This window comes from Polyodon spathula, chromosome 36 (genome assembly GCF_017654505.1).
Source record: "Polyodon spathula isolate WHYD16114869_AA chromosome 36, ASM1765450v1, whole genome shotgun sequence".
In the NCBI taxonomy this organism is placed as follows: Eukaryota; Metazoa; Chordata; class Actinopteri; order Acipenseriformes; family Polyodontidae; genus Polyodon; species Polyodon spathula.
Window position 1 is genome coordinate 5,195,489 of NC_054569.1, and position 25,000 is coordinate 5,220,488.

The 25,000-nt window shown below is 50.8% G+C and overlaps 4 protein-coding genes across 12 annotated transcripts in view; 2 read left to right on the plus strand and 2 right to left on the minus strand.

Moving 5' to 3' along the window:
- Positions 1–6,600, minus strand: part of bace1 (beta-secretase 1) — a 10,459-nt gene extending 3,859 nt beyond the window's left edge. The window contains exons 1-9 of the mRNA XM_041235007.1: positions 6,253–6,600; positions 4,280–4,368; positions 2,972–3,188; positions 2,652–2,789; positions 2,351–2,485; positions 1,990–2,091; positions 1,590–1,739; positions 995–1,166; positions 5–14 (exon numbers count right to left, since the gene is read on the minus strand). Of these exons, the coding sequence (XP_041090941.1) occupies positions 5–14; positions 995–1,166; positions 1,590–1,739; positions 1,990–2,091; positions 2,351–2,485; positions 2,652–2,789; positions 2,972–3,188; positions 4,280–4,368; positions 6,253–6,585 (1,346 nt within the window). The 5' untranslated portion in view covers positions 6,586–6,600. The remainder of the gene's footprint in view (positions 1–4; positions 15–994; positions 1,167–1,589; positions 1,740–1,989; positions 2,092–2,350; positions 2,486–2,651; positions 2,790–2,971; positions 3,189–4,279; positions 4,369–6,252) is intronic.
- Positions 1–25,000, plus strand: part of sidt2 (SID1 transmembrane family, member 2) — a 214,527-nt gene that overhangs the window by 59,673 nt on the left and 129,854 nt on the right. The window lies entirely within an intron of this gene.
- Positions 1–25,000, minus strand: part of pcsk7 (proprotein convertase subtilisin/kexin type 7) — a 152,561-nt gene that overhangs the window by 41,248 nt on the left and 86,313 nt on the right. The window lies entirely within an intron of this gene.
- On the plus strand, positions 7,728–24,078 carry LOC121304015 (centrosomal protein of 164 kDa-like). 5 transcript variants are annotated; one of them, XM_041234953.1, is made up of 10 exons: positions 7,728–7,819; positions 9,724–9,838; positions 10,595–10,706; positions 11,453–11,672; positions 19,686–19,829; positions 20,124–20,234; positions 20,325–20,402; positions 21,465–21,578; positions 22,884–23,498; positions 23,941–24,078. In XM_041234953.1, exons 2-10 carry the CDS (start codon positions 9,757–9,759, stop codon positions 24,049–24,051), a joined length of 1,587 nt encoding a protein of 528 aa, XP_041090887.1. In that variant the 5' UTR covers positions 7,728–7,819; positions 9,724–9,756; the 3' UTR covers positions 24,052–24,078. The 5 variants fall into 5 exon arrangements, with proteins under 5 accessions (XP_041090887.1, XP_041090888.1, XP_041090885.1 ...); XM_041234954.1 differs by lacking the exon at positions 7,728–7,819 and adding an exon at positions 7,859–8,489; XM_041234951.1 differs by lacking the exon at positions 7,728–7,819 and adding an exon at positions 8,503–9,375.

A 25,000-nucleotide genomic window follows, 5' to 3' on the forward strand; every position in this document is an offset into this window, starting at 1 on the left:
GAACTCGTCGTGCACTGGGAGGGAGAGAGGGAGGAAGGAGAGCGGCGTTATACAAGGAGAGGCAGTATGCAGGGAGGAGAGAGGGACTACACAGGAAGGAGAGGGTGGCTGCGGGGGTTAGAGGGGGAGGGGGAGAGGGTGGCTGCGGTGGTTGGAGGGGCAGGGGGAGAGGGTTAGTGTTGGGGTTGGGGAGAGGGTTGGGGTTAGAGAAAGGGTTAGTGTTGTGGTTGTGGTTGGTGAGAGGGCTAGTGTTGGGGTAGGGGAGAGGGTTAGGTGTTGGGGTTGAGGTTGGAGAGGGTTAGTGTTGGGGTTAGAGAAAGGGTTAGTGTTGGGGTTGTGGTTGGTGAGAGGGCTAGTGTTGGGGTTGGGGAGAGGGTTGAGGTTAGTGTTGGAGAGATGGTTAGGTGTTGGGGTTGGAGAGGGTTAGTTGGGGTTGGGGAGAGGGTTGGGGTTAAAGAAAGGGTTAGTGTTGGGGTTGTGGTTGGTGAGAGGGTTAGTGTTGGGGTAGGGGAGAGGGTTAGGTTGGGGTTGAGGTTGGAGAGGGCTAGTGTTGGGGTTGAGGTTGGAGAGGGTTAGTGTTGGGGTTGGGGAGAGAGGTTAGGTTAGAGTGTTGGGGTTGAGGTTGGAGAGGGTTAGTGTTGGGGTTGGGGAGAGGGTTGGGGTTAGAGAAAGGGTTAGTGTTGGGGTTGAGGTTGGAGAGGGTTAGTGTTGGGGTTGGGGAGAGGGTTGAGGTTAGTATTGGAGAGATGGTTAGGTGTTGGGGTTGAGGTTGGAGAGCTAGTGTTGGGGTTAGAGAAAGGGTTAGTGAGAGGGCTAGTGTTGGGGTAGGGGAGATGGTTAGGTGTTGGGGTTGAGGTTGGAGAGGGAGGGTTGGGGAGATAGGTTAGGGTTAGTGTTGGGGTTGTGGTTGGTGAGAGGGCTAGTGTTGGGGTAGGGGAGGGTTAGGTGCTGGGGTTGGGGTTAGAGAGGGTTAGTGTTGGGGTTGTGGTCTCACCGTGGCAGGTGCTCACAGCGAAGCCGATCCTCTTGTGGGCGCGGTCAAACACCACGTAGAACCCCTCCATGATGACAGCGCCCATCACTGTGCCCGTGCTGGACTGCGAGATTGCAAACTTGTAACAGTCATCCTGAGAGGTGGCCACGTCCTCTACTGGCCGCAGGTATTGCTGAGGGAGGGAGGGAGGAGTCGGGGGTTAGGAACTGAACACATCCTGACCCTGAAAACATGCTCCAAATCGCAAGCCAGGTAAAGCAATAGAAACACGTGAAGCCAAGCAGACACACGTTTCGGCTGGTGCCTTCTCCAGCGCACTGCTCGCAAGATCCTCAGTGGATCAGAGAAGAGAAAGGGATGCACGCTGCGGGTACACAGAATGGAGTGGAATCGAGCACGTTGGAGAAGGCACCTTTGCCTACCTGACCTAAAGTTTTTATAGGTTTTACCTACAGTAGGAATTTAACAACTGAAAAAAACAAGGAGCATTCTTCACTGTATCGCTTATAGATCCTCAACTGTCCAGCCACTTAGTTAGTCAGTCAGTTGCTTGGTTAATCAGATCATTGGTTAGTTGGCCAGCTGGTTGACTGACCTGAGGCAGGATTGTGATTCTGAAGGACTGGTTGGTCGCCTCGCCCATCAGATAGAGGGATATGACTGGGAAGATGTGCCAGGGCGTGGTGCCAACCTGCCAGCAGACCAGCTGCTCCCCCAGCCAGAAACCATCCGGGAACTTCTCTGTCTGCAGAGAGGGGAAATACAAAGTCATCGATAAACACACCTGCAGTATTACCTGCTGCTTCATGCTGGAGTAATGAAACAACTGCCAGCGCCGCAGAATGAAATGCATCATTTAGAGAATTCACTGTGTTTGGAAACACGTATTCCATCTTCCTCTCTGTAAACAGTTTGATTTTCGGAGTCTGTCTGCGTGCGTTTTTAGATGCACAGATCCGTGTCAGCAGTCTTGGGCACTGATCGCTGCTACTCACAGAGGAAGCAGCTTTGATGGCCTTGACGGCAGACTGGAACACCTTCCTGGGCAGACGCAGGTTTGTGGTGCCGCTATCGACGATGCTCTTGTCATAGTTATACTGAGAGAACGAGAGGAAGGAAGGGAGAGGGGAGAGAGAGGGGATTAGAAATTGGGAATGCAGTACGATTACACTTTTTCACAAGGCCTGCTCCTGCTGCTTAGAATTCAGCGTGGTGTCAGTGTGTCGGGGTGCAGGTAAGAGTGTCAGTGTGGCAGGGTGGCAGTGTTCGGTGTGCTGGTGGCAGGGTGCAGTGTTTTGGGGTCTCAGTGGGTCGGTGCAGTTTTTTGGAGTCAGTGTTTTGGGGTGTCCTCCGTACCTCTTTGCAGTCCATCTTCAGGTCCTGTCCGTTGATCTCAATCTTTACGATGATAACCTCATAGTACCACTCCTTCCTGATTGGTGTGTACCAGATGCTGCCGATGTGGAGGGAGGGGTCAGTGCCGCCAATGATCTGCAATGAGCCGGAAGTGAAAGGTGAAGTCCTGTAACACGGATCTTAATCTTCATCTTTATCAACTACGCCCCTTCCCGCCCCCACAGCTCCCACCTCCCCGCAGCTTCCAACCCCCACAGCGCAAACCTCCGGTCTGCCTCCTCCCCCACCCCCCTCTCCTCACCATGCTGCCCCCCACAGACGCGGTGGTCTCAGACTCGTTGAAGGGGAGGCTGGCTCCGCAGAGCTGCAGAGAGAAGAGGTTTGGGACGCGGGTCTGCTTCACCAAGGAGTCGAAGAAGGGCTCCAGAGTCTCGTCAGGCTGAGAGGAGGAGAGAGAACACTAAGACTGAAGAGTAGGAAACAGCACTGGACAATCAACACTGTTTATAAAATCAATAACGTGAAAACAAAACACAGCAGCTTCTGATTTGTCAGCATCACCAAACACACTGCAGCGACGGAGAGGCCAGCCCCAGAATGGGCTCGCCTCTCCTCTCTCACCCTGGCTATCTCGGCGTACGCTAGCCCCAGAATGCCCTCCCAGTTGGATCCGTTGATGAAGAACTTGTCTGACTGCGTGATGGCGGCGATGTTGGCTCGCACTGCGACGCTGGGCCCGTGAGGGATGGAGACGAGGTCGGTGCCGAGCTGTCCCTCCCATTTCCCCTGTGTGTACGGGACATAGACGCTCCTGCGCAGGTCCCGGTACGTGCTGGAGCTGCGAGAGAGCAGGACAGTCAACACAGCAAGGGGGGGGCACTAGAACAGCAACACAGCAGGGAGGGCACTAGAACAGCAACACAGCAGGGAGGGCACTAGATCAGCAACACAGCAAGGGAGGACACTAGAACAGCAACACAGCAGGGAGGGCACTAGAACAGCAACACAGCAGGGAGGGCACTAGAACAGCAACACAGCAGGGAGGGCACTAGATCAGCAACACAGCAAGGGAGGACACTAGAACAGCAACACAGCAGGGAAGGCACTAGAACAGCAACACAGCAGGGAGGGCACTAGAACAGCAACACAGCATGGAGGACACTAGATCAGAAACACAGCAGGGAGGGCACTAGAACAGCAACACAGCAGGGAGGGCACTAGAACAGCAACACAGCATGGAGGACACTAGATCAGAAACACAGCAGGGCTTTGCACAAAGGGAGTTTATACAGCCGCCATGTAGTTTGTGCACGTTTAGTTTGACGTGCAGCAGATCCTGCAGGAGGCAGAGGTGAGGGGGAGCTGGGATTGCTGATCCTGCCATGGAGATCGAGCCCTGCACAGGGAGGAGAGAGGCAGCGAGGGGCATGCTTCCCCCACACTGAATGTTTGCAAGGTGAGGTCTAGAGCTGGGTTTTACCAGGGACTCGCCACGCACCCCTTATGCTTTGCCATGCTCTCACTACAGGTCTGACTTCAAAAGCATTTGAGCCCAAAGGTGTAAATGACTGAATTAAAAAAAAAAAAACAACAAAAAACCCCACTTTTTAAAAATTACAAAACTCAGACGTCTAGACAAAACATTTGGTTCTGTGTTTATAAACGTAGCACTCTCCAGTGTTTCAATGAGAAACAAACAACCTAACTAACTTTAAACTGCCTTGAAAACAAACAGCCCCGCCGGGTCCATTTCTAGTTTTGTCCATCTTTTATAAACAAGTGTTTTTTGTACTCTTGGACAAGGCTGCACAGTCCAGCCCGCGAGGTCCAGACACTAAACTAATTCAAGAGGAGGAATGGAGGGTTCAGGACCTCTAGGACCGGAGCAGTGCAGCCCTGTGACCCGCGCCCCGTGGAGAGGACACTCACAGCTCCCGGTGATAGAACCTCCTGAGGAAAGGGTGCGGCGCGGCGCCCACCGCGAAGTTACTGCTCCCCGTGTCCACCAGGATATTGAGCTGCACAGAGGAGAGAGCACAGCAGGTTACACAGACTGGGAGGGGGTCCTGCAGCATCGGCACCCTCCCGCCACCAACACCTTTACAGCAGCAGCATCAGCGTACTGAAGGAAAGCTCCACTAGTCCTTGAGCTCCTTTTCACACAGACTTGAAACGATCAGGAGTTTGCTGTTGAATAAATTGTTCCAGCCTTGCGTTTCTTAACCAGGGCACTGCTGGGAGAGGAAGGGATGGTGAGAGTTTCTAAACCTGACTGCTCAGCCATCACTCCTTCAGATCCCGCCTGCTCAGTGTTACACAGTTCCAGAGGGATGCTGAGCGTGCCAGCCCCCCACGCGGCTGAGAGAGGGCTGGGAGGGACAGACAGCGTGTCCCGAGGAAACAGGGAGCCTGTTTAAAGGACGTGTGAATAATTCATCAGCTTTCTCCTGGAAACCTGATCCGAGGAAGCCAGGGAGCAGCCTGACACTGCGCAATGCGAGGAGAGAGAGAGACTGTGTGAGTCATGTGCATTACAGTACCACTCTGCTCCCTGTGTGTGCGAGGGGGGGGTCTGGGCGAGTCCTGACGGTCCAGCACAATACAACCCTTTCAGGCTTGGGCACGCTCGCCTCCTTCCCTCCTTCCTTACTGCCACCACTGTGTGCATTGTTTCAATCTGTGGTGTTTCTCTCTCTCTCCTAGTAAGGTAGTTCATTGATCCTGCTCAGTGATCCTACCCAATGCAGGACCTGATCGGTACACAAACCCAGACACAGTGGTTGAAGAGCCCCCTTCACAGCCCCGCGAGCTGGGTCCTGCCTGCGCAGCACACAGGGCTCCCCGCGGGGTTCAGCGGGGTCCCTGGACCTGCACAACAGGGCTGTCCTTCTGGAAACAACCCCACTCTGAAGGGCTCTGCCCACTGGATCCGTTCCCTCATGATTTTCGAACAGGCACAATTGCCACGAGTCCAGTAATTTAAGCAGCATGTGCATTCCCTATTGCACCTTAGAGGACCGAGTCCGTAACTGAGACGCGTGATAAAAATGACAGCGAAAAAGAGACTCTGTGTGTCGCCAAACAAAAATGACTTTGATAAATCCAACAAGATTACAGAGAAAACGTATAAAGACATCCCACGGACTTGGGTGTGAATGAGATCTATCATAAAACACGAGATTATGAACTGACAGCATACAGAATCACGTGGGGTTTGTGCTGTACAGTTTATTACAAGCACATACTTCTAAATTCAATTGTAGTCGAGGAAGTAAACGAAACTGGAGACACGTATCGTTGAAAGAAGCGTGACAGGGAGAGCGGCGAGCGCTTAGCAGACAGCAGAGAGGGGCGCTACATGAAAGTGACGGGAAAGTATTTTCGGTAGCTCATTGCTAGCTCCCCAGTGTTTGAAATAAAATATCGATCGCATGGTTTCTGATGCTATGACAGCTGGATCCAGTTGTGTAGCATCACTCTGTTGCGTTTTGAATGCGTTACAGGCACGACGTTAACGCAGCTCGTATATACTGGCTTGCCGCACGGCTTTTTCGGATGACGGGTGATGTGAGAAAGAGGCTGCTCAGCACAGGCTGGCAATAAGCGCAGCTGATGCTGGTGGAAGCGCGTAACAACGCGTTCAACAGCAGACTGCTGATCTTTCAATGATACCCTTCTTAGTGAAGGTAGCTGCGAAACCCGGAGCGGGGTGCAGCGGGGCGAGGGAGGGTCAAGCGCTCGATCTGGATCTGCTCCTGTGCAAACAAACACGCGTGGGGCCGGTCCTATGATAAGCCATTGCATTTGGATTTCTGGTTGCTAATAACAGCTTGCTTTTAAGATTTAAAGCAGGGTGCTCTTGGGTCTTCCTGTAAGCGCACTGAGCTTGAAGCCAGACTCACCTTTTGCGGGGGAGACCCCACCGTCATTTCCACGTAGTAGCCCTGACCCGACTTCCCCCGCAAGTTGTCAATCATCTCCACAAAATTGATGTTTTGCAGAAAGCTGTCCGCGTCTCGAGCCGACCTGGGGGCCCTGGCGCGCGGCGGAGCCCCGAATTCCACATCCTGGATACCGTTGCGAAGGGGCACGCGGATACCGACACCCCCGACTCTCCCGTTACCATGACGAACATTATAATCATTATTATTAATATCCTTATCCTTATTATCGGTTTCAAACAACTCCACCACAGTCCATAAAAGCAGCAGCCACGGCAGCAGCTGAAGAGCCATTATTAATATTAATATTATTCAATTATTATTATTATTATTATTATTATTATTATTATTATTATTATTAATTGTATACTGAAAAAAAAAATGGTGTTCGCTGTTTCCGTGGTGTTTGTTAGCTATTTATTAACCCACAGATAACACGTCCAATGTGTAAAACACAGAGAGATGCGCTGGCTGTGCTGACGAAGGTCCCGGCGCTAAATAACGGTTTATTAATTATTAACAGTATTCTGCATTCCCAGTTTCCGAATCAATGCATGTCACTTCAGTCTGATTATCCCTCGCAGCGCCGCTAATATCAGTCCTCCCCCGATGCCGGTTTTATTGTTACCCTGCGTGTGTGTGTGTGTGTGTGCGCGGCTGCTCTTTTTCTTCTTGGAGGAAAGCGATGGTCCCGAAGTTACGGTCCTGCAGACGCGCTGCGCGATGGAGATCCCGGCTGGTGTTTGCACGGCGTCCTGCTCTTTCCCTGCAGCACAGCCCTCCGCCTCCCAATCCTCCATAACCCGCATCAGCCCCGGAGCCGCTGCCAGGGAGGACCCGCGGGGCACGACGGGAGTGTGAGTTTCTGCGTGCTGTGTGTTGTAGTCCTCTCCTCGTATTACTGTGTGTCAGAGGTACTGACCCGCTGAGCTCTGCTGCTTGGTCGTGTTTTTTGCAGCATCTTCTCTCTAACTCGATTGCTATGGTAACTGTGTCTAAGTGTGTTTAAGCGCAAGACGTCTTTTGGGGTGAGACGTTGCTGGAAGCGACTCTGCAGCTGATGCGCATCTCACACCCCCTAGCCTCGTATCTTGCAAAGCGCTTTGTGATGGTGGCCCGCCATAAAAGGGGCTATAAAAAAATAAAAAATAAATAATACATTGCTTAAATGTAACGTATCAAATTACACAATACAGCTTGTGTTCCGATTTTTTTTTTTTTTTTAAGAAAAAGTTATTTGGTACTTGATGGGTTCCTACCCAGTAAAACATCTATTCCCAGATCGCCACAAATACCTTGTTGTGAAAAACTTCAACATTTCGCGACACTAAATAGAAACACGTTTCCCACCAACCCCGGCATTTCAAGGGTTAACCTCTGCGGTGATTGACTTTCCCATCGACCAGTAGCAGCTCGGCTGTTCCCTGGCCGACCAATCGTACGACTGGAAGGCGGCGCCTCTGCCGGTTGCTAAGAGGGACCCCGGAAGCGCTCTCGCGTCCCTGGAAGCGGTGCTGGAATCGGTTTGGTAAGGATCGGGGGGGGGGGGGGATAATCATGCAAAAAAAATGTTTCGTTTAGTTTAGATCTGTTAAAAGCGCTGCCGTTCGAGTGGGCGACAAGTCAAGAGCTTTTTTGAGACGCAAGTCGGTTATGAGACACTTTGTACGTTTTGCTTTGGGAAAAGTAAACTTTGCAAGAGGATCTCGATATCTCTGTTGTGGCGTTTTAAGCCGTCGCTTCCCTAGTGATTGTGCCCCTGATCCGGGGGATTTCTAATGCGACACGTTTCAAAATAAATGCGGCACATCGTTACCCTGGCCGTGGTCAGGAATATCACACAAGCTGCAATTAAACACGATTTCCGTGCATCCGGCAAAAAAAATGCAGACTGACTGCTTTAACCAACGGGTTTTTAAACGCATCGAGTGCATTTACTTTGCTTGATCAAGCCTGATCGCAAGCTGCTATTACGTCTTTTGACACACGACGTTTGGACTTGTGCGGTTACACGCTTGTTGCGAGCCTCACAGTTAAATACCGAGGAGATGACAGCTGACAGTGCTGCACAGAGCAGCCCGTCCTGCAGCGAGGAGGAAGCCGGCTCTTGAGTGGACTGATGCAGTGCAGAGACTGGTTAGAAACATCGACGCGATGCACAGACTTTTATCAAAAAGAGTTTAATTTTTTTTATTCTGGTAGGCAGCAGAAATAAACACAACAAAACAGAGCCAGACTAGTTGTGTCGTTTGTGTGTAACTGTAAACCCACACAATAGAAACAAACACAGCATGGCGTTTAGAAACGCACCCTATCATTGATGTGGTCAACTCAGATCTGGTTTTAAACGCTTCAAAACACGCGTGACAGTAAACCGTGAGTTGAACCACAACGTTTATTAAAATGTGTTTTTTAAAAAGTCCGTTTTAATGGATTCAGTATACGTTTATGAAATCAACAGCAGTCCAACACTAGTTTAGTTGGTAAATCCAACTTTACTTTATGAATCAAATCAGATGACAACGCTAATCTTTATTTTATTTTGTTTTTGAAATGACCAAGGCCTGTCCCTGCGCGAATCAATCACGTGGTTTGTCGCAGGCGTAATTCAATCCGGATCGGTGTAATTGATGTGAAGTGGCTCCCATGTGAAAATGCACACTTTATATGCCGTCTGTGAGGCGCATTTTGCTGCTCCGTTTTCTAAGCGAGAGTCCACGCTGCTGTTTTAACGAATAAGTGAATGGTGGGCTTCGCAGGCCCATTTAGTGCACTTTCCCAACTGGTTTGTTTGATCCTTTGATGCGGATTGAAGTGGGTTCGGTTGGTTGGTGGGAGTTATATGCGAGAACCTCTACTCACACCAGGATCAAACCTAGTGAACAGAGGAAGGTGTCTCTGCACTGTCTCACCTCCAAACACAGGGCTTGTCACACACACACACACACACACACACACACACACACAATACAGTGACGCGCACACAGCAGACAAGAACACCTTAATGTCCCATACACACAACAGCACAGCACAGAGACAATGGCTAAAAGACAAAGACAACGCCAAAACATGACCATCTGCATAGTAAGTTATATCTTAGTGCTGGAGACCAACATCTATATCATCCCACTGCCTAAATATTAATAACACCAATAATAATAGCATGCTGGTGTATCATTATCTGTGGTAAACGTTGCAGTTTCAGCAGTGCACAGCCCCAGTGAGAGTGTTATTATTTCCCCTGTCACTGAGTGTGGCTCTTTAGCTGATGTGTTAGGAGTTTGCTGTTCTCTTGCAGTGCCATCATTGCAACACAAGGAAATGGCTGGTTAATGAGCTCATGTGCTGAACTGAGCTGTGAAGCCAGGGCTGGCATGAGTCTCCAGCCCCGAGCGCCGGGCTCTGCAGTCTAATGCTTGTGCTTCTCGTCAGTCAGGGCCGCAGCGGGAGAGCAGCCCCAGAGAGATGGACGCAGCGGGAGGACAGATTGGGGATCAGATGATCCTGGAGGAAGAGTACGATCCAAATTACATCCCCACGGAGCAAGGTACCGGCCGGGCGTTATACCAGCAAGCCGCTTGGTTGGTCAGTGCTGTGACGCACCTCCACCCATCCTGTTTTGGGAACGGGTCTAAATGAAGTCAGGGGCAGCTGGGTTGGCGAAGTGAAGACGGGAACCAGGTGTCAGGGGCAGCGGGGTGCCCGGCCCGGGCTGAGTGCGCAATGGAAACGAGCTCTGTGTTACAGCAGAGCTGCACAATCCCAGGCCTGGAGTCCCACAGCCCCCCTGTGCCCCACTGCTCACCAACCTGATCCTAGATACCCTCCTTCCCTTTCAGTGATCCCTGTGAATCCTGGAGCGCTGCGGACCTCGAGGGAGGGCGTGTGCAGCTCAGGTTACAGGTTCCAACTGGTAAACTTGTGCCCGTGCAAGTTCAGTGCCACTGAACACCCAGCCCGTGCCGCACAAATGCGTGGCATCTCGTCTCTGTGCAGCAGCGTGCGACCAGCGCAGGGATGTTGATTCAAAGTCTTTTTCTTCATAACATGCATGGTGTTGTTCACACGCTGTCTCAAGCACATTGCAGTAAGCAGTCCTGCCCAGGCTGGTCTCTCTCTGGTACCGTCTCTCCTGTGATGGAATGAAGAATCCCATTCCAGGTTTGACTGTGAGCTTGGTTAGACCCCTGTGTGCAGAGATAACAAGCTCAGAGTCCTAGTAAAACCAGGAAGGGATCAAGGCGCTCTGCAGTGGGAGTCTTGTTTCCACCTCTGCCTCTCTCTCTCTCTGTGTCTGTGTTAGAGATCCGGGACTATGCCAGGGAGGTGGGAATCGACCCTGACAAGGAGCCCGAGCTGATGTGGCTGGCCAGGGAGGGCATTGTGATGCCGCTGCCGTCGGAGTGGAAGCCATGGTAAGAGCTGAGCACGCCTGGAGACACGGGGAATGTGCTGCACGACTCGCACGCCGGGCCGCTTCGAGGCAGCATAACCGTTCAGGGGTTTATTATATAATGTATTTGAAATCTGATTAGGACACTTTCTGCTCCCCCTACCCCCTAAAAGAAGCACACTCACGGGGACTGTATAGCACACACCTCCTGTTCTTGCTGCTTGACTCACAAAATGGTGAAATATTGAAAAGGCCCTTTACACTGTAAACTATAACACTCGCCAGTGCAGTGTCGACATGGCCAAACCTGAAATAACAAACCCTCTTTATCACTCCCTCTCTCTCTCCCCCTCCACATCTCCTTCTCCCCCTCCCCCTCTCCCCACTCTCACTCCCTCCCCCACTCCCCTTGCCTTCTCTGTCACTCCCCCTCTTTCCTCTCCCCCTGCTCTCTCTCACTTCCCCTCCCCTCTCTCCCCCCACCCCTATCTCTCTCACTCCCTCTCCCCTTCTATCCCCCCCCCCTCTCTTCCCCTCTCTCCCCTTCTCCAATAGCTGCCAACTCCCCTCTCTCCCCCCCCCCCCCTCCCCTCCTAGCCCCTTCTCTAGGAGGGGTACTCTCTCCCCTCCCCCCCCCCTCCCTCCTCCTGCCCTACTCCCCTCCCCCCTCTCCTCCTCTCTCCTCCCCTCCCCCCTTCTCTCTCCCCCCTCTCTCCTCTATCCCCTCCCCCTCTCTCTATCCCCCTATCCCCTCCCCTCTCTCCTCAGTCAGGACGTGACCGGGGAAGTGTACTACTTTAACTTCAGCTCAGGGCAGTCCACCTGGGATCACCCCTGTGACCTGCAGTACCGCAGCCTGGTGGCCGCAGAGAGGGAGAAGCTGCAGGCCAAGGGGCTTGGACAGAAAAAGGACAAGAAGAAGAAGAAGGACAAGAAGGAGAAGAAAGAGAAAAGAGAGAAAGAGAAAGAGCTGGTGAGACCCCCTGCGGTGAGTATATACAGGGGTGTCAACGCAGGATTGGAACGGTCCAATTACACTACAGTACAATAAACAGCACACTGCACAGTACAATACAGTACACTACAATAAACACCACACTGCACTGCACAGTACAGTACACTACAATAAACAGCACACTGCACTGCACGGTACAGTACAATACAGTACACTACAATAAACAGCACACTGCACTGCACTATCCTGCACTGCACACACTGCACACACTGCACTGCACTGCTGAGGAGGGATGGCTAGGGAACTCCCAGTCTACAGCAGTCTGAGACTCTCCAGCTTCATGTTAGCCAGTTTTATACAGGCTTTTCATTAATGACAGGAGCTAACATACTTGCTGTGAGGGGGTTACTTACTTTCAATAGCAAGAATCACTGAACCACAAACACTGAGGAGCGCTACATCTAGAAACACTACAAGAATCACTGAACACACTGAACCACAAACACTGAGGAGAGCTACATCTAGAAACACTACGAGAATCACTGAACACACTGAACCACAAACACTGAGGAGAGCTACATCTAGAAACACTACGAGAATCACTGAACACACTGAACCACAAACACTGAGGAGCGCTACATCTAGAAACACTACGAGAATCACTGAACACACTGAACCACAAACACTGAGGAGCGCTACATCTAGAAACACTACGAGAATCACTGAACACACTGAACCACAAACACTGAGGAGAGCTACATCTAGAAACACTACGAGAATCACTGAACACACTGAACCACAAACACTGAGGAGAGCTACATCTAGAAACACTACGAGAATCACTGAACACACTGAACCACAAACACTGAGGAGAGCTACATCTAGAAACACTACGAGAATCACTGAACCACAAACACTGGGGAGCGCTACATCTAGAAACACTACGAGAATCACTGAACACACTGAACCACAAACACTGAGGAGAGCTACATCTAGAAACACTATGAGAATCACTGAACACACTGAACCACAAACACTGAGGAGAGCTACATCTAGAAACACTACGAGAATCACTGAACCACAAACACTGAGGAGCGCTACATCTAGAAACACTACGAGAATCACTGAACACACTGAACCACAAACACTGGGGAGCGCTACATCTAGAAACACTACGAGAATCACTGAACACACTGAACCACAAACACTGAGGAGAGCTACATCTAGAAACACTACGAGAATCACTGAACACACTGAACCACAAACACTGAGGAGAGCTACATCTAGAAACACTACGAGAATCACTGAACACACTGAACCACAAACACTGAGGAGAGCTACATCTAGAAACACTACGAGAATCACTGAACACACTGAACCACAAACACTGAGGAGAGCTACATCTAGAAACACTACGAGAATCACTGAACACACTGAACCACAAACACTGAGGAGAGCTACATCTAGAAACACTACGAGAATCACTGAACACACTGAACCACAAACACTGAGGAGAGCTACATCTAGAAACACTACGAGAATCACTGAACCACAAACACTGGGGAGCGCTACATCTAGAAACACTACGAGAATCACTGAACACACTGAACCACAAACACTGAGGAGAGCTACATCTAGAAACACTACGAGAATCACTGAACACACTGAACCACAAACACTGAGGAGAGCTACATCTAGAAACACTACGAGAATCACTGAACACACTGAACCACAAACACTGGGGAGCGCTACATCTAGAAACACTACGAGAATCACTGAACACACTGAACCAGAAACACTGAGGAGAGCTACATCTAGAAACACTACGAGAATCACTGAACACACTGAACCACAAACACTGAGGAGAGCTACATCTAGAAACACTACGAGAATCACTGAACACACTGAACCACAAACACTGAGGAGAGCTACATCTAGAAACACTACGAGAATCACTGAACACACTGAACCACAAACACTGAGGAGAGCTACATCTAGAAACACTACGAGAATCACTCACTGAACAAACACTGAACTACATCTAGAAACACTACGAGAATCACTGGAACCACAAACACTGAGGAGCTACATCTAGAAACACTACGAGAATCACTGAACACACTGAACCACAAACACTGAGGAGAGCTACATCTAGAAACACTACGAGAATCACTGAACACACTGAACCACAAACACTGAGGAGAGCTACATCTAGAAACACTACGAGAATCACTGAACACACTGAACCACAAACACTGGGGAGCGCTACATCTAGAAACACTACGAGAATCACTGAACACACTGAACCACAAACACTGAGGAGAGCTACATCTAGAAACACTACGAGAATCACTGAACACACTGAACCACAAACACTGAGGAGAGCTACATCTAGAAACACTACGAGAATCACTGAACACACTGAACCACAAACACTGAGGAGAGCTACATCTAGAAACACTACGAGAATCACTGAACACACTGAACCACAAACACTGAGGAGAGCTACATCTAGAAACACTACGAGAATCACTGAACACACTGAACCACAAACACTGAGGAGAGCGCTACATCTAGAAACACTACGAGAATCACTGAACACACTGAACCACAAACACTGAGGAGAGCTACATCTAGAAACACTACGAGAATCACTGAACACACTGAACCACAAACACTGAGGAGAGCTACATCTAGAAACACTACGAGAATCACTGAACACACTGAACCACAAACACTGAGGAGAGCTACATCTAGAAACACTACGAGAATCACTGAACACACTGAACCACAAACACTGAGGAGAGCTACATCTAGAAACACTACGAGAATCACTGAACACACTGAACCACAAACACTGAGGAGCGCTACATCTAGAAACACTACGAGAATCACTGAACACACTGAACCACAAACACTGAGGAGAGCTACATCTAGAAACACTACGAGAATCACTGAACACACTGAACCACAAACACTGAGGAGAGCTACATCTAGAAACACTACGAGAATCACTGAACACACTGAACCACAAACACTGAGGAGAGCTACATCTAGAAACACTACGAGAATCACTGAACACACTGAACCACAAACACTGAGGAGAGCTACATCTAGAAACACTACGAGAATCACTGAACACACTGAACCACAAACACTGAGGAGAGCTACATCTAGAAACACTACGAGAATCACTGAACACACTGAAACAAACACTGAGGAGAGCTACATCTAGAAACACTACGAGAATCACTGAACACACTGAACCACAAACACTGAGGAGAGCTACATCTAGAAACACTACGAGAATCACTGAACACACTGAACCACAAACACTGAGGAGAGCTACATCTAGAAACACTACGAGAATCACTGAACACACTGAACCACAAACACTGAGGAGAGCTACATCTAGAAACACTACGAGAATCACTGAACACACTGAACCACAAACACTGAGGAGAGCTACATCTAGAAACACTACGAGAATCACTGAACACACTGAACCACAAACACTGAGGAGAGCTACATCTAGAAACACTACGAGAATCACTGAACACACTGAACCACAAACACTGAGGAGAGCTACATCTAGAAACACTACGAGAATCACTGAACACACTGAACCACAAACACTGAGGAGAGCTACATCTAGAAACACTACGAGAATCACTGAACACACTGAACCACAAACACTGAGGAGAACACACTGAACCACAAACACTGAGGAGAGCTACATCTAGAAACACTACGAGAATCACTGAACACACTGAACCACAAACACTGAGGAGAGCTACATCTAGAAACACTACGAGAATCACTGAACACACTGAACCACAAACACTGAGGAGAGCTACATCTAGAAACACTACGAGAATCACTGAACACACTGAACCACAAACACTGAGGAGAGCTACATCTAGAAACACTACGAGAATCACTGAACACACTGAACCACAAACACTGAGGAACCTAGAAACACTACGAGAATCACTGAACACACTGAACCACAAACACTGAGGAGAGCTACATCTAGAAACACTACGAGAATCACTGAACACACTGAACCACAAACACTGAGGAGAGCTACATCTAGAAACACTACGAGAATCACTGAACACACTGAACCACAAACACTGAGGAGAGCTACATCTAGAAACACTACGAGAATCACTGAACACACTGAACCACAAACACTGAGGAGAGCTACATCTAGAAACACTACGAGAATCACTGAACACACTGAACCACAAACACTGAGGAGAGCTACATCTAGAAACACTACGAGAATCACTGAACACACTGAACCACAAACACTGAGGAGAGCTACATCTAGAAACACTACGAGAATCACTGAACACACTGAACCACAAACACTGAGGAGAGCTACATCTAGAAACACTACGAGAATCACTGAACACACTGAACCACAAACACTGAGGAGAGCTACATCTAGAAACACTACGAGAATCACTGAACACACTGAACCACAAACACTGAGGAGAGCTACATCTAGAAACACTACGAGAATCACTGAACACACTGAACCACAAACACTGAGGAGAGCTACATCTAGAAACACTACGAGAATCACTGAACACACTGAACCACAAACACTGAGGAGAGCTACATCTAGAAACACTACGAGAATCACTGAACACACTGAACCACAAACACTGAGGAGAGCTACATCTAGAAACACTACGAGAATCACTGAACACACTGAACCACAAACACTGAGGAGAGCTACATCTAGAAACACTACGAGAATCACTGAACACACTGAACCACAAACACTGAGGAGAGCTACATCTAGAAACACTACGAGAATCACTGAACACACTGAACCACAAACACTGAGGAGAGCTACATCTAGAAACACTACGAGAATCACTGAACACACTGAACCACAAACACTGAGGATCGCTACATCTAGAAACACTACGAGAATCACTGAACACACTGAACCACAAACACTGAGGAGAGCTACATCTAGAAACACTACGAGAATCACTGAACACACTGAACCACAAACACTGAGGAACACACTGAACCACAAACAGAGCTACATCTAGAAACACTACGAGAATCACTGAACACACTGAACCACAAACACTGAGGAGAGCTACATCTAGAAACACTACGAGAATCACTGAACACACTGAACCACAAACACTGAGGAGAGCTACATCTAGAAACACTACGAGAATCACTGAACACACTGAACCACAAACACTGAGGAGAGCTACATCTAGAAACACTACGAGAATCACTGAACACACTGAACCACAAACACTGAGGAGAGCTACATCTAGAAACACTACGAGAATCACTGAACACACTGAACCACAAACACTGAGGAGAGCTACATCTAGAAACACTACGAGAATCACTGAACACACTGAACCACAAACACTGAGGAGAGCTACATCTAGAAACACTACGAGAATCACTGAACACACTGAACCACAAACACTGAACCACCACAAACACTGAGGACTGGGGAGCGCTACATCTAGAAACACTACGAGAATCACTGAACACACTGAACCACAAACACTGAGGAGAGCTACATCTAGAAACACTACGAGAATCACTGAACACACTGAACCACAAACACTGAGGAGAGCTACATCTAGAAACACTACGAGAATCACTGAACACACTGAACCACAAACACTGAGGAGCGCTACATCTAGAAACACTACGAGAATCACTGAACACACTGAACCACAAACACTGAGGAGAGCTACATCTAGAAACACTACGAGAATCACTGAACACACTGAACCACAAACACTGAGGAGAGCTACATCTAGAAACACTACGAGAATCACTGAACACACTGAACACACTGAACCACAAACACTGAGGAGCGCTACATCTAGAAACGCTACGAGAATCACTGAACACACTGAACCACAAACACTGAGGAGAGCTACATCTAGAAACACCACGAGAATCACTGAACACACTGAACCACAAACACTGAGGAGCACTCGGTGTCAGTAGCCCGGGTCAGTAGTGGAGCTCATTGCATCTCTTTGAGCTTCTCTCTGATGGTGCAGCAGCAGGGCTGAGTGATGTGCCTGTGCTCTTTGTTTAGGAAGTGCATGTAGAAGCAGAGCGTTGCAGGACAGCTGCCCCTCTCCCGCGAGCCAGACAGCAGGACGCAGTTTCGGTAGAGCAGGCAGGGCAGGGCTGCCAGCCTTCCCTCCTGTCCTTCTTAGCCCCCCTCCCCTCCAGCGAGCTGCCCCCGTTCTCAGGGAAACCCCTCCCTGCTGTCACCGCTGTGGGGAAGACGTTGAAGCCACTGGCCATCCGGAGGGAGAACCCAGCCATCCTGGAGGATGCCAAGGAGATCCTTAGAAGGCCAGTGGCAGGCCCCCGATCGCTATCGGTAGAGGGAGGGGCTAGTTCATTAATCGACAACTTTTGAAAGTGCTTCAGGGAGCCAGGTTAGGCACCCCTGGGGGTGGACCACAAGGTGTCGTTTGCAGCAGCGACGGAGAAAGATTTACCCCCCGTCCGTCGATCGTGGCTCCCAGCGTTTGATATCCCGGAGGAAATATTTCAGAGCTCGTCATCCTTCTATAAAGTCACAGAGGAAGTGTGCTTCCCAGGGATACATTCCAGGAAGAGCTGGAGACGTATGGAATGCATCCTTCGCACCTCAGGAACCCCTTAATTCCTGAAAAGGGAATCCTGCTCTACTTTAAGGACAGTTGGAGCCTGACTTGAGCGTCAAGGGAGGGGGCACAGAGGCAGGGAGCCTGCATGTCCCTGAGAGCTACTTCTTCAGCAGCCATTGCGAAGTGGTGATACGGAAACACTATGACCTTTGGTGACTCACTGCTCGAACGCAGGAGCAGAGGAGACCGTGGGGGGGCAGGGAAAGCAGGGGGGCAGGGGAGAGGAGAGGCTCTTCCGAAAATCACAGCCGAAGGAGGGAAGAACAGAAAGCAGGATCGCCGTGGAGAGTCTGAGGGGGGATGTGGGGTCCCGTGAGCTCGAAAGCAGAGTGAAAGGATGGGCTGGGGGGGGTGAGGCTGCACGGTGTTGGGAGAACGCAGAACTTGCCATTCAGAGCCGCACTGAGTGGGTCGGATATCTGGAGAGGGGAGGAGAAGAGGAGGAAGGATGTAGGAACGAGAGCAAGATCCTGAAGCAGAGCGGCTCTGTGAGGATTCCAGAGCTCGCAGCAGTGCCCCCTTGTGTCCGTGTCCGTGATTACACTGCGGTTGTGTCCTCTGCAATCCCAGCGGCTGGCTTGAGTCTGGAGGAGGACGAGGGTTCAGACGAAGCTCCAGTGAAGCGGGAAGGGGTGGAGGAATGGGAGGAGACAGCGTCTGCGTTCGAAGCCTCAAGCACAGCCGTTAGCTCAGCCGCCAGCCACCTCATCTCCCACATCCTCGCGGACCAGTACAGCGACTGGGAAGAACAGGAATCGACCTCCTGCTGCACCCCTCTACCCCCACCAGCCCTGTCGGCCACAGCTAACAAGACCTACTCTGAGGACCAGGGGCTGTGCTGGGAGATCCTCACGAAAGTGCGACAGTCCAGGGAGGGCAGAGTTAGAGAGGGAGGAGCTTCTCCAGTCACCCTGCAGGATAGGCCAGGGTGGGAGAGCATGGGAGAGGCAGTGAGAAGACAGGGTGTAGGGCAAGGCGGTGCTGTAGAGATGGGCAGAGGTCAGCACAGTGACAATGGGAGGAGTGACATGAAGCAGGGGCAGGAGGACAGGCTGGAGATGCAGGAGAGCCCAGGCAGTGTACAGGTAGGGAGAGCCAGCGCAAGGGTTAGCACTCAGTCCTGTAAGGAGGCTTGGTTTAGTATGGACTGTATAACCACGGCTATAAAGTGAAACCTGCATTTAACAGCAGTTACCAAAGGGACTTGTATATGTGTACTGACAGACAGACTAAATGAACTGTCAGGAGTTGACAGCTGTGGGTACAGGTATTCAGAGGAGGGGGTAGTTTTCTTTATCCCAGGTGGGAGCACAGCCTCTAACTGCCCCTCTCTGTCCTTTATTGGGCCCCTTAGCCTGTGCTGTCAGCACTGGCCCCTGTGCAGGCTCCTCTGGGGTCCCTGGCTCCACTCCGTGGTCTGCTGGACTCTTCAGCGTCCACGCTGCGTGGATCCGCGGGCAGCTCAGGAGGGCTGGAGCCCCTGCGATCGTCGCATGGGGTGAGTGCAGACTCTACTACAAACCCAGAAAGAGAAAGAAACGCATTCAGTAAAGAGACCAAACCAGGAGCAAACAGGCACTCCTTCCACAAGACGCTCGCCTTTTTAAACTTGTTTCTTAGGCGTTTTATTATTGGCGTCTGTGTTTTTTTTTTTTTTTTTGTTTCAGAAAAAAAATATTAATTGCAATGAAAAGCTTAACCCTTTGTGTGAAAAGAAAATGATAATAATATAATATCTCTCCCTCTGTCTCTCCCTGCCCCCTTCTCTCTCCCTCTCCTCCCTCTGCCCCAGCTGCCCCGGACAGGGCTGGGCTCCAGTCTGCTGGGAGTGAGGCAGGAGGAGAAGGTTTCCCTGTCGCTGCTCGGGTTTGAGGAAGAGGAGGACAGAGTCTCTGAGGGAGGGGTACGTTTAGGGTGTAGTTCTGCAGCATTGAAAAGCTCTTGCACTGCTTGTTAGTAACCTCCCTCTCCCCTCACCCTTCTCTTCCCCCAGAGTCTGCGTGGGACGGCCCGGCTGCTGCAGAACTTGCACATGGACATAGGATCCCTGGGAGCCGGGTTCGAGTACGAGGTACAGTGCTGAGAGAGGGGTACAGGACAACTGTCACACACACACACACACACACACAGGGTTACACACACTGTCACACACACACACACATGGTTACACACACTGTTACACACACACACACACACACACACACAGGGTTACACACACTGTCACACACACACACACACACAGGGTTACACACACACACACACACACAGGGTTACACACTGTCACGCACACACACACACAGAGTGAGACACACACAGGGTTACACACACACACACACAGGGTTACACACTGTCACGCTGTCACACACACACACACACACACACAGATTCTATGGGTAATACAAAGTGAAAACAGAAAACAGTAATATGTTCACCAATATGAATTATTATTTATTGATTTATTGATTTGTTTTTTTCTAAGTCATGTTTTTTTTAAACTTTAATAAACTTTTTTAAACTTTATTTTTTTTTTTAGAAGTTCATGTGTTTTATAGAGTGTCCACTGGGGGACAGTGTGAGCTGCTGGCGCAGTGCAGGACTGCCTCCTTCCTGCTCTGAGAGTTAGCAGCCAGTCTGGTCTGGGGAGACTGTACTGCAGCTTGCCTGGGGAACGGCAGAGCCAGCATTACCAGGGTCAGGGCTACTCACCCCTGTCCTCCAAACATTCAGGCTGCAGAGCGGGGCGTTTCATTACGCTGGCAGCGCGAGGGAGAGGGACAGTGGCGCTACAGGAGTTAGTGTTAATTAACATTAGGGTTGTGATGACTGTTGTGACATCTACATGCGCGCTGCCTTCCTGTGCGTTCTCTGTTACAACAGCCCCCCTCCGAGGGCTTTGTTAGAGTGACACTTACACAGTCCCACAGACAGGACAGGGCAGGGCAGGCAGGGGCTGTGTTATAACTGACTGGAGCTGAGACACGGAGAGAGGGCTGAAGTGGGAGACTGCCTTCCTCGTGGTCTGAGCCTCTGGTGTGGAGGTAGAGACCAGGCTGAGGTAGCGGATCTCCCTGTGCAGCGTTGGGACAGACAGCCGGTTGGGAGCGAGTGTGACCCTGACCCCTCCTCTGTCCAGGACAGTGAGAGCGGAGGGACGCCCCCCCAGAGCGCCCCCCCAGAGGAGCCCACCGAGCCAGAGCTGCAGGACCTGCGCGCCTCTGAGGACGAAGAGGGGGACAGCCTGCGAGAGGTGACCCCTGACTGGCTGCCTCAGGCCAGTCCTGCATGCTGTAGACTGAGTGCTGCTGTAGCCTGGCTCCCCTGCCTTGCACTCCACCCTCCCTGTGCTACTCTTAATTGCAAGCCGTGCGCGCCACTGGTGCCTGTGTGTGCCCTTCTTATAAACATTTACTAGGGTGTGCCAGGGTGCAGAGCAGCTGATTGTGCTGAAGAAGGGGAGGGTGGGCTGCACAGTGCAAACACAGACAGCACACGGGGGCACTGTGAAACTGCTGGGCAATTGTGCCATGGTAAACCTTTCTAAAGATGTATACCTACTCTTTGAATGGTGCAAATGACAGTATGTTGGTTATCGAAACAGATCTTTTCAATACAGTGTGCTGTAACCCCTGACTGCTGCACTAGTTCAGTATGAGCCTGTTTGCTTTGCGCTCGCCTGTTTCTAGAGGCTGGCTTGCCTTTGAGTTCAGTAGAGCTTGCTGTGGGTCGTGCGTTTTCCTCAAACACTTTACAGCACACGGCAGGTCAGATAAACACAGTCGATTTTAAAGTCTATTCACAAAGCTTTGACTCCTGAGGGTTTTAAAGAACACTGTGTTTCAGAGTCAATACAATGCATGTCTGTATTCGCTGTCCAGATTGTCGCTGGCTTCTTGAACAGTCTGGGAACGTTTTAATGACTCTGTAGTGTTTTATTTGTGTTCTTGAAGTAATTCCTGATTTCAGGTTGTATTGTAGTTTCACAAGAGCGAGCCTTTGAAACAGGACACAGTATCTAAGCTAGCGTGTCACTATTTTGCTGTGCTGCACTGCCGGGTCCTGTAGAGTGTTTAGCATCTAGAAGATGGCTATAGTGTGTGTAGGGCCAGTAAGAAGTGCACTGGTTTTGCACTCAAATGAATCTGTTTTTCTAAAGTGATAACGTTTCTAAAAGTGATCAAACATAATTTTGTTTTCCAAATTACTGCGCACCAGCGACCCCTTGTGGTCTGGCCGGGCGCCTGCAGGCTTGCCTGTCAGCTGCCCAGAGCTGTGTTGTCCTCAGACGCTGTAGGTGGCTGTGTGGCGGGCCTGCAGAGTGAAGAGAAGCGGTCGGCTGACGGCACACGAAAAAAAAGTTTGGTTATCATTAGAAGTGTGTGATCACCATTAATGCCTGCATTATTTATATAGTTGAAAATGATTAAATACACACAGTGATAAATGTAGAAGCGCTAAGACAAATGATGTGGTAAAATGTGTGTTGTGTATAAATGTAGCCGGGCTGCACAAACCCCTTGTCTTTGTTCCCTTTGATTTCGCTGCCGGACTGAAGGGCGCTCTGAAGGCGAACCCCTGCTCAGCAGCTGGGAGCCAGACTTCCACCGCAGACTGCCGCAGCGATGGGGTCTGCCCTCCCACCCCTGACAAAACAGGACCAGGCAGCGAGAGATCGCCCCCTGCAGGGCTGGAGGACAGAGACACGGGCAGCGAGGTAGAGGAGGAAGAGGAGGCGGAAGTGAACCCCGAAACTGGAAACGCTGGGGGAAAGGAGGCCGGAGAAATAAGTGTGGATTCTGGGGAGGTGAAAGAGAGAGGACCGCCTCAAGACAGGAAGAAACCCTCTCTTTCCAAAGATGTGTGGGGAGCTGGGAGGAGGGAAAGGGCTCCCATGGATTCTATGCTGGAGGAGAGGGGGGAGAGCAAGGAGATGAGACCGGAGCCAGACCGGGAGGGAGAGGAGAGCCCGGGGGTGTCTGAGCAGGAGAAGCCAGATGGAGGAAGTGTCGAGATGGAAGGGGCTGGGGAGGGACGGGGAGAGATGGAAGGAGCCAGCAGCGTCTCCCACTCTGATTGCGGGGAGTCAGAGGAGCTGATTATAGAGAGAGGAGGGGACAGGAACACCTCCAAGGAGCCTGGAACTGTCACCCTGGTAACCCAGCCCAAAGAGGTAGGGTGTGTGTACCCCAACACTGCCCTTCCCTCATTCTGTACCCCCGTCTCTCCTCCCCCTGATACCGCTTCGCTCGTAGGAGGGCAGCAGCGATGGCTCATGTCCTCTGCGCTGCATGTGTTGTGAAGTGTTGTAGCAGCTCTGTGCCGGGCTGGTAATTAAACTCCCATTGAATTGTTGTTTTTGGCGCATGTGGTTTTACTGTGAGTTTTACTAGCTCTTTAGTGTGAGGATATTAAAGGGCATCAAAGTGGCAGTCACGTGTGTTTGGGGGTAGGCGGGTTTGTTTGAGCTTTGCACACTGACATCCAGGCTCACCCCCCCCCAACAGTCCTGTGTGAAGGGTAAGTCTGTTTCTGTGGTCATGTCTCTACCTCTCTATTCTTCCATCTCCATCCTTCCTTTCTCTCTCTCTCTCTCTCTCTCTCTCTCTCTCTAGGATTCCGAGGCCAGCGAACACATCAAGGAGCTGAGGGTATCCCTGCACTCTGAGGAGGAGGAGTCCAGAAAACACAAGGTAATCCCCCGCTCCCACTCCCCTGCACATTGACTCACTCCCCCCGCTCTCACTCTCCTGCACATTGACTCACTCCCCCGCTCTCACTCCCCTGCACATTGACTCACTCACTCCCCTGCACATTGACTCACTCTCCTGCACATTGACTCACTCCCCCGCTCTCACTCCCCTGCACATTGACTCACTCCCCCCGCTCTCACTCCCCTGCACATTGACTCACTCACCTGCTCTCCCTCCCCTGCACATTGACTCACTCCCCTGCTCTCCCTCCCCCGCTCTCACTCCCCTGCACATTGACTCACTCCCCTGCTCTCACTCCCCTGCACATTGACTCACTCCCCTGCTCTCCCTCCCCCGCTCTCACTCCCCTGCACATTGACTCACTCCCCTGCTCTCACTCCCCTGCACATTGACTCACTCCCCTGCACATTGACTCACTCCCCCGCTCTCACTCCCCTGCACATTGACTCACTCCCCTGCTCTCACTCCCCTGCACATTGACCTGCTCTCACTCCCCTGCACACTCCCCTGCTCTCCCTCCCCCGCTCTCACTCCCCTGCACATTGACTCACTCCCCCGCTCTCACTCCCCTGCACTTGCTCTCACTCCCCTGCACATTGACTCACTCCCCCGCTCTCACTCCCCTGCACATTGACTCACTCCCCTGCCCTGCTCTCACTCCCCTGCACATTGACTCACTCCCCTGCTCTCCCTCCCCTGCACATTGACTCACTCTCCCCTGCTCTCACTCCCCTGCACATTGACTCACTCCCCCGCTCTCACTCCCCTGCACATTGACTCACTCCCCTGCTCTCCCTCCCCTGCACATTGACTCACTCCCCTGCTCTCCCTCCCCCACTCTCACTCCCCTGACTCACTCCCCCGCTCTCACTCCCCTGCCCTGCTCTCACTCCCCTGCACATTGACTCACTCTCCTGCTCTCCCTCCCCCGCTCTCACTCCCCTGCACATTGACTCACTCC